The sequence below is a fragment of the Callospermophilus lateralis genome, chromosome 1 (genome assembly GCF_048772815.1).
Source record: "Callospermophilus lateralis isolate mCalLat2 chromosome 1, mCalLat2.hap1, whole genome shotgun sequence".
Lineage (NCBI taxonomy): Eukaryota > Metazoa > Chordata > Mammalia > Rodentia > Sciuridae > Callospermophilus > Callospermophilus lateralis.
The window spans coordinates 155,882,333-155,897,230 of record NC_135305.1 but is presented as its reverse complement, the minus strand read 5'-3'; the positions used below and the strand labels follow the sequence as shown (position 1 = coordinate 155,897,230).

The following is a 14,898-nucleotide window of genomic DNA, read 5'->3' as shown; positions in this document are numbered from 1 at the left end:
CATATGAACTTAAGAATTCACTGTTAATTTCTGTTTAAAAAGTCTGCTGGGATTTTGACTAGGGTTGTTTTAAGTTCAGTCTGGGAACACTGACCCCTTAATATTAAACCTTTCACCCTTGAGTAGATTGTATCACTTCATTTGTTTTTGTCTCATAATTTCTCTCAGAAATATTGGTGTAAGCTAGGTGCATTGGCGCAATGCCTGAAATCCCAGTGTCTTGGGAGGCTGAGGCAGGATTATGACTTCCTAGCCAGCCTTAGCAATGGCAAGAAGCTAAGCAACTCAGTGAGATCCTGTCTCTAAATGAAATACAATAAAAGGCTGAAGGATGTGGCTTGAGTGGTTGAGTACCCTGGTACCAAAAAAACAGAAAGAAAGAAAAAAAGACATATTTGTGTAGTTTTCAATATAGTATTTTTTGTTTTTGTTTTTTGTAATGGGTATTGAACCCAGGGCCTTACACATGCTGGGCAAGAGCTCCTAGGCTGGGATTGCATTCCCAGCCCTTTTGATTTTATTTTCAGGCAAGTTCTTGCTAAGTTGCCCAGGCTAGTCTTGGACTTGATCCAAGAGCCTCAGCCTCCCGAGTTGCTGGGATTACAGGTGTATGCCATCATGCCTGGCTTTTCCCATCTTTTTTTTTTTTTTTTTTTAAAGAGAGGGAGAGAAATTTTTTTAATATTTATTTTTCAGTTTTTGATGGACACAACATCTTTATTTTATTTGTATGTGGTGCTGAGGATCAAACCCAGCACCCCTCGCATGCCAGGTGAGCACGTTACTGCTTGAGCCATATCCCCAGCCCTTTTTCCATCTTTTGATTGATTTATTATTAATGTTTAATGGCTTTTATGTGGTTATAAATAACTTTTTTCAGGTTTGATTCATTCACCTTATTTTGTATGTATTGGCTATAGCTAGAGACTGGGTCAGTTCTCTGCATAGAGATTCTAGTGTAAGTCTTTACAAAATGGTCAATGAATTCTTGTTAGTGAGAGAGCTGTAGGTCTTGGAGAGGGCATTGAAAGTGACCTTGTCAGAGTTGCCCAAGGTGGTAGTGTAGCCCTTGGCCAAGATGTAGTACTTGCCAGTATCTACCATTAGCAGCAGTTAAGTGGGCACAGGGACTGAGATAGTTCCAGTGGGTCTGGATGTGGGGATAAAGTACACTAGCACAGAGCTTCAGCCTCCTATCTCAAAGAACAGTGTAGGACTTGCCAGGCTTGTCCCTCTCACCCTATAGTCCTATTACATGGAACAGTGGAGAGCTTGGCAGGATGATAGCCCTACAGATGGCAGAGGTATCTCTTTGGAACATTAACACACAAACAAGTGTGACTGTTATAGTCCCTGATGGTGACAAATGCCTTGACTTTCTGCCCAGTGGGTGTGCTTTCCCATAGGCATGGAGGACATCCCAGAAAAAAGTCAAGTGATCTCAGTTTCCTTGACAGAAAGAAGAGACAGTCTCTTAAGATTAGGGATTTGATCTTATGTCCTTGATCTGAATGATAAATTACTGGTTGTAAGAAGAAAAATGATTTGTAAAAATGTTGTTAATGTTATTTTGCAATTGTTGTTTGGCAGTCCCTCTTCAGCCTTTCTCAAGTTGCAGGACATTAGTGGTGTGATTTTCAGTAAATTTTTCCTTTTGGTCTGACTGGACAGGTTTTGGAGGCACAGAGAAGGCATCAGAAAGAGAAGTCTGGCATCATACCTACCTCGCCAACACCCTACACTTACAACAAGGTAGGAGGAGATATTTATCTTCACCCTGTGGATGCAGCCCCTCCCTCTCCTCTGGGAATGTACTCTTTCACATTTCAGCCCAAAAGACAGGAAGCAGCCAGAAATGCAGAAAACTATTTGGAATTTAAGTTTTTGGCTGAAGAATATGAAATCAAATTCTTACACATTTAGGTTTTTGTTGTTGTAACAGGGATCTAAAATGTATATTTATTCAGTAGTCCTTTTATTTGGTCAATGCCTTTTTTAAAAGATTTTTAAAATTTGTTCTAATTAGTTATATATCACAGTAGGATGCATTTTGACACATCAAACATAAAGGGAGTATAACTTCTCATTCATCTGGCTGTACATGAAGTAGAATTATACAGGTCATGTAATCATATATGCACATACAGTAATAATGTCTGATTCATTTTACTATCATTCCTACTCCCTCATTTAGCTTTTGCAGCAGGAACCAAGGGCTGTGGTCATCTGTCAGGTTATTTATTTGGCTAGCTGTGTAGCCCACTGACCACATTGAAAGGACAAGGTTCCTTGCTTTTTTTGAGATTGGAAATCATTTCTGAGGTACCAATGCTAGAGAGCATTCTGGTCATTTATAGTAAACATTCTTTCTTACCTCATAAGAAATATCCAATTAGAACAGTGTCCTGTATACACAACAAGTGTTTCTGCATGTTACTTGGTATTATCACAGTTCCTCATCTATAGCCCACATACCGAACATCTCTATTCTAAGGAACAAGAGCTTTGGGGCCTCTGGAAATGTGTCTTGAAGTTGCTAAGTAGGTCAGGAAAAAAAAAAAATGATGCTACTTGGGAACTTGAGGTTAGACATAAATGACAGAAAAGGAACTGAGGTTGGCAAGAAGGCTGGAGACCTGCTCTGGTTCCACCACTCTTGAGTGTCATGACTCTAGTTAGGTCATTTAGTTTCATTCTTTTTAAAAAATATTTTTAAATTTTATTTTTAGTTATAGGTAGACAAAATACCTTTATTTTATTTATTTTTATATGGTGCTGAGGATCAAACCCAGTGCCTTATATATGCTAGGCAAGTGCTCTACCACTGAGTCACAACCACAATCCTAGTTTCATTCTTAAATCTATAGTATCACTTACCTCATCTGTAAATGAGGGATTTGAACTTGGTCATTTTAAAGATTTCATTTCACCTGTGTAGTTAAATAATAATCTACAGCCAGCATCGTGACATCCACAAATACCCACTAGTGTGGTGCCATTCGGGTAAGGATGTCTGAGCTAACTTTATCTTCCAGGCTTCTCTCTGGGCAGCACATGGCTGTGGTATGAGAGAGAGCGCTGTCTCCAGAGGTAGGGTCCCAGGGTCACCCTGCTCAGGCAGATACCTCTTCTGTCACAATTCAAGAAGCCGCTGCAGATACATTTTTCCAGGCAGGTAAAGTTTCATTTAACTAGAATTGAATCCTTTCGGTATTAATAATAATGTAGTGATTGTAGGCCATGGGGTTACCTTAATACCTAGAGACATGATAGTTGGTGGCAGTTTTCTTTGTTTCTTAATACCTTTCCCCAGAATTGTGTAAGGTCTTACAAATGGGCTGAGTCTTTTGTGGCCAAAGGAATACTTTTAGACCTCCTGTTCTTTCTTCTAGTGCCCTTCCCTGATCTGTGTGGAACTGTTTTAGCTTTTTTGAAATGGTTTGTGCTGTGTTCTGGGGTCAGCCTACATATATCTTAGCTGGTTTTTTGTTTGTTTGTTTGTTTGTTTGGGCACCCTCAACCCTGCCCAGGGTGACACAGTACTTGATTCATAGCTAGCTGGTTTATATCTATTACTTCTCTGGCTGGGGGCATAGGATCCTATGTATACTCAAGGATCAAATAGGACCTTGGGCCTTAGCAGAGAGAATAAAAGTGACTATTTGACTCCAGACTGGCCTTGTATGAAGAGAAAGGTTAATTCTAATATGTCCTAAAACTGTTTCTGTTTCTGTTAAATGATTCTTGGAGGTATCAGTCTATGTATGTCAGGGTTATTCCTGTTCTTGTCTTGGAGGCCTTATTTTGGGGTCTGTCTCTGCTATGAGTGACCATTTTCTTTCTTGCTTTCAGAGCTGTGACTTATGGTCCTTGGGAGTGATTATCTACGTGATGCTGTGTGGATACCCTCCTTTTTACTCCAAACACCACAGCCGGACTATCCCAAAGGACATGCGGAGAAAGATCATGACAGGCAGTTTTGAGTTCCCAGAAGAAGAATGGAGCCAGATCTCAGAGATGGCCAAAGACGTTGTGAGAAAGTAAGCCCTGGGCTGCTGGGAAGGAGGCTAAGGAGGCCTAGAGATGGTGGTGCCCAAGGACATGCTAGGTAGAGAAAAGTCATTTGTCTCCCTGGTAGGCTCCTTCTGTTGTGACACCATAGACGTCTTACCCCTGGCCCTTGGGGGAGAGCTCCCGGCACCCTCACCTCCATGAGACTGGTGCTTTGCTCCCTCCTGTTGCATCCAGGACTGTAAACCCAGGTCCCTCTATTATCAGTCTCTCTGGGCACTGACTTGAGGCCCTAAATGGCAGACCTTCTGGTGTGCCCTTCTTCCTGCATGTAGGCCAGTCTCAGGGACCGCCTCGATGCCAATAGTTGAACTGGAGTGCTCAGAAGGCGATGACATGTCTGGATTTCCATTCCTTGTATGCCAGCATGGGGTGGGATGGAGTCTGTTCTCCAGCCTTCCCACTGCAGTTGGTTGTTCTGACATATATTAAGCTGGGAAGATTTGGTAAGAATTAGGGGTAATGAGTGGATGGCAGAGAGCTGACACTCAGAGACCTGTGGTAGCAGGAGAATTAAAGGAAACAGACCTAAATTTGAAGTATGTTTGCTGAAAGAGTGGCTGCCTGTGGCGTTGAACACTGTTCTGGTGTTCCCCCTGCACTCAGTCTCTATTGAGCAGTTTCTCCTCTATTGGTCTCAGTTTCTTCCTCTGTGATGGATGAAGGGAAGTATTAAAGGGGTACTGTCTCCTGACGGTGCAGCCATTCCTCTGTGGAAATTACACCTTTTCAAAAATAAACTTGTGCCAAGTATGGTGGCACATGCCTGTTATCCTAGCTACTTGGGAGGCTGGGGCAGGAGGATTGCAAGTTCAAGGCCAGCCTTGGCAGTTTAGCAAGACTTGTCTCAAGAATAATGAAAAATAAAAAGGGATGGAAGTATAGCAGTGGTGACGCACCTCTGGGTTCAATCCCCAATATAGGGGAGGAAAAAAGTGAGCTTGCCCTGTTGGTTAGGGAGTCTCTGTGTTATAAAGAGGTACTATCTTCTAAAATATGCAAGTAAAATTTTTTAGGAGGGTAGGGGCAATGTTTGAGTCTCCATCTGTCTTCTTAACATGCCCCATGGAGACCCAACTTTTAAACCAAAATCTCAAGTGTCCTCTCTGGTTCTTTGACACTTTTCTATAGACTATAGTTCCGATCCCTAGAACAGCACTGATTATCTTTCTTCTGGCCTTGGAATTCTTTTCTAAATAATGCTTTTTTTAGAAATTTGAAGCTGTTGAGAATGCTCCAGAAGAAGGTTGCAGAGAATATGAAAGGGCAATTAGGCTTGTTTGTCCAGACTGACATTTAGGAGGATGTGTAGTTGGAAGGAGGCCGTGCTACAGAGAGCCCAGGGAGCATGCTCAGGTGAGCTAGGAGTTGTGACAGTGTAGTGGGAAGGAGGTAGAAGAAGTGAGCACCTCGTGCTATCACCTTTTCAGAGGCTTGATTTTTAGCTTTTTTGAGGGGGGACAAGGGGGTTACCAGGAATTAAACCCAGAGGTGTTTAACCATTGAGCCATATCCCCAGGTTTTTTTATAGTAGAGACAGGGCCTAAGCTGCTGAGGCTGGCTTTGAACTCACGGTCCTCTTGCCTCAGCCATCTGAGCCACTGGGATTATAGGAATGCCATTGTGCCATTTTTTTTTTTTTTTTAGTTGTTGATGGACCTTTATTTATTTATTTATATGTGGTGCTGAGAATATAATCCAGTGCCTCACACATGCTAGGCAAGCACTCTACCACTAAGCCACAACCTCAGCCCCGTGCCTGGCAGTTTTTAGCTTTTGAGTGTCTCATGTCTGTCACATGATGGCATCTAAGAGTTTTATCATGGGTAGCAACCTGTTTTTTCAGAACTACATGACTCCTCAACTAATTTTGTAGCTATTAGCAGCTAAAAGAATACTTTAGGTTTCTTTTCTAAGTTAGAACCCATTGTCCTGGAAACTTCAGTATGGGGATTCAAGGTCTCAGGAAGCCACTGACTTCTAGGACACAGTCCAGAGTATCAGTGGATTAAGCTTTTTATACCATTTTTTTCTCAATTTTTTTTAGTACAGAAAAGACAACTCATGGAACAGTTCCTGGTGTTTGGGGCCTAGAATCCCCCTCCTTTCCTTTAGATAGAAGGCATAATGCAGGAATGGGTACAAAATCAGAAGAAGCCAGATCTTTTTCAAGACAGACCTCAGACCTAGAAACTTCCTATACTTCCTTTGGGGCCATGTGTAATGGCAGCCCTATTGGGGTTTTCTCCACAGGCTCTTGAAGGTCAAACCAGAGGAAAGACTCACCATTGAGGGAGTATTGGACCACCCCTGGCTCAACTCCACCGAGGCCCTGGATAACGTGCTACCTTCTGCTCAACTGATGATGGATAAGGTGGTTTTTTTTGTTTTTAAATATTTATTTTTTAGTTGTAGTTGCACACAATACCTTTATTTTGTTTATTCGTTTTTATGTGGTGCTAAGGATCGAACCCAGGGCCTCTCATCTGCTAGGTGAGCACTCTAGCACTGAGCCACAGCCCCAGCCCTGATGCATAAGTTTTTGAATGATGCTTATTTTGATGGCTGAGGAGGCTGTGTTGAGAAGGAAAGCTTGGTCTTAACCCAGTGAGGAGATAAAGGCAAAACAATGGCAAGCGTTTTTCCAGAAGAACATGTCTGGTTTCCTGAAAATCACGATGTGAAATAAAATATTTCTTTCTGTAAAACACCAGTCCAAGGCAGGCCTGGTAAATGTACACTACGGGAATGTTCAAAGGAACGTCCTCCATATCTGGCTGTGGGTTTGGGGGCACACAGCAGTATAAGATACCTTCTTTTTTAAAAAATATTTTTAGTTGTACATGGACATGATATCTTTATTTTTTATTTTTTAATATGGTGCTGAGAATCAATCCCAGTGCCTCACACGTGCTAGGCAAGTGCTGTACCACTGAGCCACAACCCCAACCCCATAAGATACCTTTTCCCAAGGGATTTAGACAAGACTGGTTGGAAGGTAAGGCCTGGCCTCATGGAATATGGCACATTCAATATATGAGAACTCTACCTATTCCATCTTCTGTGAGTGCTGTGGTAATTCAGAAAAAAGAGAACATCTCTAAAGGGGGTGCAGTTTGCCCCATGAGAAGGCGTAAATCCTCACATTTATTACTACCTACTGTATGGCACTTTCTGAGCTGTTTCCCAGCTGCAGGCATGAGATGTCCTTGGAGCTTGAGTAGACAGTGTGTCACATATAGTGAACAAGATGAACAAAAGTTAGAGACTAAAGTGTGCCATTGGGAAAAGTGGCCTGGCCTCAGCAGTGAGACGTTGGTGAGATGGTGTCACAGGGCTGGGTTCTGCACGAAGACAGAACCAAGGCTTTAGTTCTTGTCAGGTTGTAACTGAGAGGCTTTGTGGATTTTTTGGGGGAGGTCGGTGGGATGGGTACTGGAGAGTGAACCTAGGGGTGCTTTACCTCTGAGTCACATCCTTAGCCCTTTGTAAAAATATTTTTATTTAAAGACAGGGTCTTTTTTTAACTTTTTTTATTCTAATTTATTATATATGACAGCAAAATGCATTATAATTCATATTACACACAGAGCACAATTTTTCATATCTCTGGTTGTATACAAAGTATATTCACACCATTTGTGTCTTTATACATGTACTTAGGGTAATGATGTCCATCTTAATCCAACATTCTTTCTTTTTTTTTTTAATTTTTTTTTTTTAGTTGTTAATGGACTTTATTTTCTTTATTTTTATGTGGTGCTGAGAATTGAACCCAGTGCCTCATGCATGCTAGGCGAGCACACTACCACTGAGCCACCACCCCAGCCCCAATCAATCCAACATCTTTTTTTACCCCCCTGCCCCTTCCCTTCCTCTCCCTCCCCTTTGTCTAATCTTCCCATGCTCCCTGTCCCAACCCCACTATGAATCAGACTCCTTATATCAGAGAAAACATTCAGCATTTGTTTTTTTGGGATTGGCTAACTTCACTTAGCATTATATTTAGAGATGAGGTCTTGCTAAGTTAATTAGCGCCTTGCCAAGTTGCCGAGACTGACTTTGAACTCATAATCCTCCTGCCTTAGCCTCTTGAGACACTGGGATTACAGGCCTGGCCATGGTGGGTTTTTTTTGTTTGTTTGTTTTGTTTTAGTATTTATTTTTTAGTTGTAGATAGACACAATATCTTTATTTTATGTGGTGCTGAGGATCGAATCCAGGGCCTCACACATGCTAGGTGAGAGCTCTACTGCTGAGCCACAACCCCAGCCCCGTGGTGGGTTTCTGAAAAGAGCTTTGCTACTGGGAATGTATCTACAGATAGTCAGTCCAATTTGCAGACACGCTAAACTTTGATTTCTGCAGTGATGAAGAAACTGAAGGAGTGGCTCAATATCTGTGAAGAAAATTTTCTAGTTTTTGCTGACTGAGTAGATAAAAGAGACAGCAGCTAGCTTGGGAGGTCATGCTGTTGACAGAAGGAAATGAGGAAGGAGGCTGATTTTGGTGAGGTGGAGTCTCTTAGACTTTAGATATTATTTTCAGTGACAGAGGGACATTCATATGAATAAGATGTATAGTGTGGGACAAGAATGTGGCCGAGCAGCTGGCCAAAGCAATGACACAGTCTTAAGAATTATCAGCTTCAAAGGGATGGAGTTGAAGTTTGAAAAAGAATAAGTAAATGGAACTGAAAAATGCTGAGTTTATCTGGAGCATGGGAGAAAATGGAGAGCTGAAAGAGGAAGAGAGTTTTGTGGCATCCCTGATTTATGGGTGGTTATCTTCCAGGCTTAAATACGGCCACTTGTGTAGGAATGGTTTGGTTTGTTCAAAGTCCAAAAGAATTGCTTAAATTTTGTTGTCAGCCACATGGAGGTTGTAGTTACAGTACAGTGTTCATCAAGATCTTGGAAATGAGGAGAGAAGATTGTCTTCTGGAGTTACTTACAGGTCCCTACACACAAGAAGCCAAATCTGGATATACAGAATTTTCTTAATGAGAAAGAGAAGTTGCCAGACCTAGAAGATGACATTGCAGTGTGACAGAGTATTCTCATTCCTAATGTGTGATCACGATGGGAGTTGGTCAGCTTTAGAGCTGTGGATGTTGAATAGCATCCATCTCCTCCCTATACAGGAGCCTAAGCTCATAGATACCTGGAACTAGTTCCATCACTTTGGTTGGTCCATTTCTGATGAGGAGTTAGATGATGAGGTAGGAGGCAGTCATGAGTACACGATGCCCTTAAATAAGCTTGAAATGTTCACGATCTTATTGCCTGCTCACCAAGGAGCTACTTTTTAAAGTTGTCCAATTTTTTTTTTCCTTAGAATTCAGATAATACAGCTGGGAGTGGTGTCACATACCTGTAATTGTAGCTACTTGGGACACTAAGGCAGGAAGATCACAAGTTCAAGGCCAGCTGGGCAACTTAGCAAAACCCTGTCTCAAAATAAAATTAGAAATGGCTGGTCACATACTTCAGTGGTGGAGTGTTTCCCTAACATTCTCAGAACTGGGGAATTAAAAAAGAACACACCATACTCTATAGCTGTTATTTCTCATTATAAACCAACTGATGGGCTTATCCATTGGGATGTGGCCTTAGATGGTGAGGGTCTGCCCTTATGCTTGGCCATGCTCGAAGTTCTGAGCCAGCAGGACTGAGGGAGGTGACTACACCATGGGCACAGTGAATACAGGCCAGTGTGTGAGCCTTTGGGGCAGCAGCTGGCCAGCCTTTCTTCTGAGGTTGTCATTACCTCCCTTCACATTTGCTCATATCTATAGCTGAGAACATGATGAGCCTTTGTATTTCTTACTTTTATCTCTGTTTCCACTGCCAGGAAAGAATGACTAGCTGTTTTGTGTCCTTTGTTCAGCCTGCTGTTCCCTGGGCCCTACTGATCTAGATAGGGAAGAGTCCTGCCTTGTCCAAATTCAGATAGCATCAGCCTAAGAGTACAGTTGTCTTCGACATACTGGGCTTCTCCTTCCTGCTTTCTTAGATTGGCTTTTCAGGTGTCCAGCAATGACTGTGAAAAACTGATAACAGTGTTTACATGCAGGCAGTGGTTGCAGGGATCCAGCAGGCTCATGCCGAACAGTTGGCCAACATGAGAATCCAGGATCTGAAAGTCAGCCTCAAACCCCTGCACTCGGTGAACAACCCCATTCTAAGGAAGAGGAAGTTACTTGGGTAACTGAGCTTATTTCATTTGATTATTCTTCCTGGCTGGTGTGGCTGAGTGCTGAGAGATCAGCCAGGGGTCTGCCCTTTCTCTATTTCTTAGAGGTAAAGAGAATGTTTTTTAAACTGTATCAGAAATTGGACACACTCTATATTGATCTGAAAATCTGTTAGCTTTTGTTTAATGTCTGTGCAGAGCCGGGTTCTGAGGTTTCACCTTGTTTTCACCTCTCCCCCAAACTTTTAAAGTACCAAGCCCAAGGACGGCCTTTATATCCATGGCCATGAGAATGGAGCTGAGGATTCAAATGTTGCCCTGGAAAAGCTTCGAGACGTGATTGCCCAGTGTATTCTCCCCCAGGCTGGTAAAGGTCACACCATTTACTAATGCTCTATGTATGTGTGTGTGCATGTACATGGACACTGTGTGTATATGCATGTCAAAAGGGTGTGTAATTTGGGATTATCTGTTTCATCTTTGTATTACAAGAAAGTGAGCACATTATATAGTCTGTGCCTACTGAAAAGAGTGAACAGTGGAAATTCAGAAATGTGATAAGTTCTACCCTTCTTCTCATTTTCCAAGAGATGTTTATTTAGGCTTAATTGTCAGCATCAGGTATAGAATTTTGTGTTATCTTAGTTTGATAACAAGGGCCCAGAGTAAAGATAACGGAGAATGAAAATATGGATAGGATCAGGATTAGGTGTAGGTTGTGAATACAGAGACCACCACCCTCATTTAGAAGTAGTCCCTGCTGCTACTCGGGTCACAGACAGAATGACTTGCACATGACCCCCTGCATGTAAGAGTTTGCTTTCTGTATGTTCTTTCCCTCAAGGTGGTGTGATATGAAGGGTATTCTCAGTTGATGAGTGAGATTCTTTACCTATTAGGCCAGAAAATGTTGAGGTGACCTATTTTCCTTGATTTCATGGCTTTTAAGAGAACATGTGACATGTGCCTCAGATAGCCTTCCAAAGCAAGGAATGGACCTAAGAGAAAGAAGGCAGCCCACCTAGTCTTGTTTTCCTTTAGGTTGACCAGGTTTATTTGCTTAGTGACAGGGTTTGTCACAGTCTATTTCTCATCCTCAATACTAAGAACTCTAAAGTTATCAGAGCATTGTGTGAGGATGTCAAAGTAGAAGAGTTCAGTGACCAGAAGTGGTTGACATTTGATGTTGGAACTAGCAGTAAAGTCTTTCTTTCTCTGGTGGTTTTGCACATGTAGTCATCATTTCTCAACCAGTTGGATATTATGTCATCCCACCTCTGACACTAAAATTCCATGATGGTGCAGAAAAAAATGCAACTTCCTCTTCATCCTTACCTACAGGAGAGAATGAAGATGAGAAGCTGAACGAAGTAATGCAGGAGGCCTGGAAGTATAATCGGGAATGCAAACTCCTGAGGGACACTCTGCAGAGCTTCAGCTGGAATGGTAGGGACCACAGCCACTCCTTTGCTTGGGAATATATAGAAGTGATTATGTTTAGAACATGTTGGGTGATTTGGGCCTGAGCTGGATCTATTTTCTGTGAAGTGAAGTTGGAGACTGAGTGGAATTTTGAGGGAGGGGTGTCAGCTGTATAGTTAAGTACTCAGGCATAACTGGTCCTTTGATTCCCTATCATATACCACTGGGGAAAAGAGCGGGGCTGGGGAAAAACCACCCAGAAAACAAACAAACAAAAAAATTGGTGCTCAGAATTCCTCCCACATCACCAGATCACAAAGGAGCAGCACTCATTGAAAGAGGAAAAGAGGACGGAGGACCAGCAAGTTCACCCTGCTTAGTTTAGAGAAGAGCCATTTCACTGAAGAGTAGGACTTTGCCAAATCTGCTGCTGGTTGATTTTTTTTTCCCCCAGGGAAACTAGGTAGAGAGGGTCATTCATTTTTTTTTTTTTTAATGTTCTTCCTTAAGCATTTTTTGAACTAATTTTTATATTGTCATTTGGATTTAGTAGACTATGGATAAGTTCCAGAATTCTCAGGGAAGGGAGCAAATTCTTTCACTTCATTGCTGGCTTGTTTCTTGAACTTGCCATAGGAAATCTAAAGTGCTGGCCTGGCCATTCCCATACTGGGAAGAGCTGAGCTTCCCTAGGATTTTTATTTTTATTTGAACTACATCATCAGTATAGAGAAGTAATCACATGTGAAGTGCGCACTTCCATTGAATCATCACAGCCAGGTCGTCGTGGAACATGTGCTGACTTCCAGTCAATCCCTCTCTAGGGTAGTCACAGTCCTGATTTCTAGCACCTTAGAATAATTTTGCCTAGTTTTATGTAAATCAGAATCAGGCAAGTCTTGTTGTTTTGCAAGTGGACTTCTTTTAATCAATGTTATGGGTCCCATGCCCATTGTGTATAGAAACAGATGATCTCGTTACTCATTACATGTTTATCCTGTATTTGTCCATTCTGCTGTTAATGGATATTTGGATGATTACTAGGTTTTGGTAATTAAGGAAGGGGGCATTGCGAACTGATTTCTCTTAAATGTTTAGGATTGGAGTTGCTAGTTCATGAAGATATTCATCTGGTTTTTTTTGGGTAAACATGCCACCAGTTTTCTGAATTGGTTATTTGAATTTATGACCTCCCACTGTAGTGTTCAGTTCTAGTTATTCTTTTTTTGTGTGTGGTACTGGGGACTGAACCCACGGCCTAGTGCGGGCAAGGCGAGCATTCAACCAACAGAGATATATATCCCCAGCCCTAGTTCTAGTTATTCTATATTCATACCAACTCTTGCTATTATCTTTTTTATGTTAGACATTCTGGTTAGTATATAATGGCATTGCAGTGTGGTTTTACTTGGCATTACCCTGATGACAGATGAAGTTATGCACTTTATAAATGCTTATTGGCCATTTATATTTCTTATTTTTTGAAGTATGCCTATTCAAGTCCTTTGTCCACTTTTCTACCAAATTGTAGCTCTTTATTTATGTGTTGGAATTCTTCATAAATTTCCGGATGTTAGTCTATTGTCACACATGCATATGTTATAAAGATTTCTCATTGTGGTTTGGTTTTGTGTTATAGTGAACTCTGCATTTTTATTGCCATTTAATAGAACTGCTTAGTGAACACCTGAAAATGGGAGATTTGAACTGCATTTCATTAGCGTTGGGGTAGTTCCTCCATTGGCAGGGTGAACTTGGCACCGTAAGGTCCACCTTATTGGGTTCCTCTCAGAGTGAGAACTGACCTTATTCTTTCTTGGATTTCAGGTCGTGGATTCACAGATAAAGTAGATCGACTAAAACTGGCAGAAATTGTGAAGCAAGTGATAGAAGAGCAAACCACTTCCCATGAATCCCAATAATGACAGCTTCAAACTTTTTTTTTTTTTTTAGCAATTTGAAAAATTATTCTTTAATGTATAAAGTAATTTTTATGTAAATCAATAAATCATCATTTCATTTCCACATTGCTTAACATTGCTATATAGATTTATGTACAGATTTACTAATAGTATAGTTATTGTTTTAGAAAAGCTCAGTTTCTAGAGGCGTACTGTTATTTTAGGACATATGGTCTTATATTTATAAGATGATAGGTGGAATTGTATCTGTCAGTCAAGCAAGATTATCTTCTTTCTAACAAAGTAAAAGAAACCACATGCCAGAGTTAGATAAAGGACCAACTATACTGACCTTTCTGTGCCATCAGTAGATTAGCTCACAATCAGTCACTGCAGACTGCCTGGTGGAGGTCACAGAACGCACACTTGGGTGCCTCTGCCATGGAAGAGGAAGGAACTACTGTGCTCTCATTTCTCTTGCTCCTAATTCCCCAGAGAAAAGTGGCACCGTTCCTTTTTGTCATATTTGTTTAAAGGGTATTGGTGTGTTTCTTAAATCTAATGGAATTCACTTTGGGGTTTATTCTTTACATGTGTAACCAGAGCTTCCTTTTACCCCTTCCCTGAGATCCCATTTGGTCCTCCCTGCCCCCGCATCCTCCACTTACTCCGTCACTTCTTAATTCCTTTCCCTATTCTGGCCCCAATTTTGGGATGATTTTCCTGAGAAAATTGTATATAATATAAACTGGACTTTTAACATGAGCTTTTAAAATGATCCATTTTTTCCTCTGAAAGCTGCCCATTTTTCTCTAATGTTTCTGCCTGGATTTCTTGATGGCATCCTGTGGGCTGTATTTGTTTTCTTCAGTACCCTTCATTTTCAGGAAGCATAATTCTGGCTCAGATAGCAGTTGTTTAATGAAAAATAAAAATAGATGTGCACCTAGTTTTCTTTTGTGCACATGGACACAAACTTTTTTTTTTTTTAAACATTTTTTGGTGTGTATCTGTGTCAATAAATAGAAAAGCTTGTAGACAAATTCTAGCTCACAGGACGGGGTAAGAGGATGAGTAGTCTCAACTATTCAGGTTTTTTTTTTTTTTTTAATGTTTGCTTTTTAGTTGTAGTTGGACACAATACTTTTATTTCACTTATTTATTTTTATGTGGTGCTGAGGACCGAACCCAGGGTCTCACACGTGCGAGGTGAGCGCTCTACCGCTGAGCCACAACCCTGGCCCTCAGCTATTCTGTTTTATCCTGTCAGCTATTCTCTATAATCAAAATCAATCCTACAAAGCTCACT

The 14,898-nt window shown here is 41.3% G+C and overlaps 1 protein-coding gene across 2 annotated transcripts in view; it reads left to right on the top strand.

Annotated features, from left to right (window-relative positions):
• The window catches only part of Mapkapk5 (MAPK activated protein kinase 5), a 35,931-nt gene extending 22,218 nt beyond the window's left edge, over positions 1 to 13,713 (top strand). The window contains exons 8-14 of one of the 2 annotated variants that reach the window (XM_077109012.1): positions 1,672 to 1,752; positions 3,853 to 4,040; positions 6,325 to 6,445; positions 10,147 to 10,277; positions 10,518 to 10,639; positions 11,608 to 11,712; positions 13,516 to 13,713. In XM_077109012.1, the coding sequence (XP_076965127.1) occupies positions 1,672 to 1,752; positions 3,853 to 4,040; positions 6,325 to 6,445; positions 10,147 to 10,277; positions 10,518 to 10,639; positions 11,608 to 11,712; positions 13,516 to 13,610 (843 nt within the window). In that variant the 3' untranslated portion in view covers positions 13,611 to 13,713. The remainder of the gene's footprint in view (positions 1 to 1,671; positions 1,753 to 3,852; positions 4,041 to 6,324; positions 6,446 to 10,146; positions 10,278 to 10,517; positions 10,640 to 11,607; positions 11,713 to 13,515) is intronic. The other variant, XM_076853992.2, reaches the window with a different exon arrangement.
• The last annotated feature ends 1,185 nt before the right edge of the window (positions 13,714 to 14,898 follow it).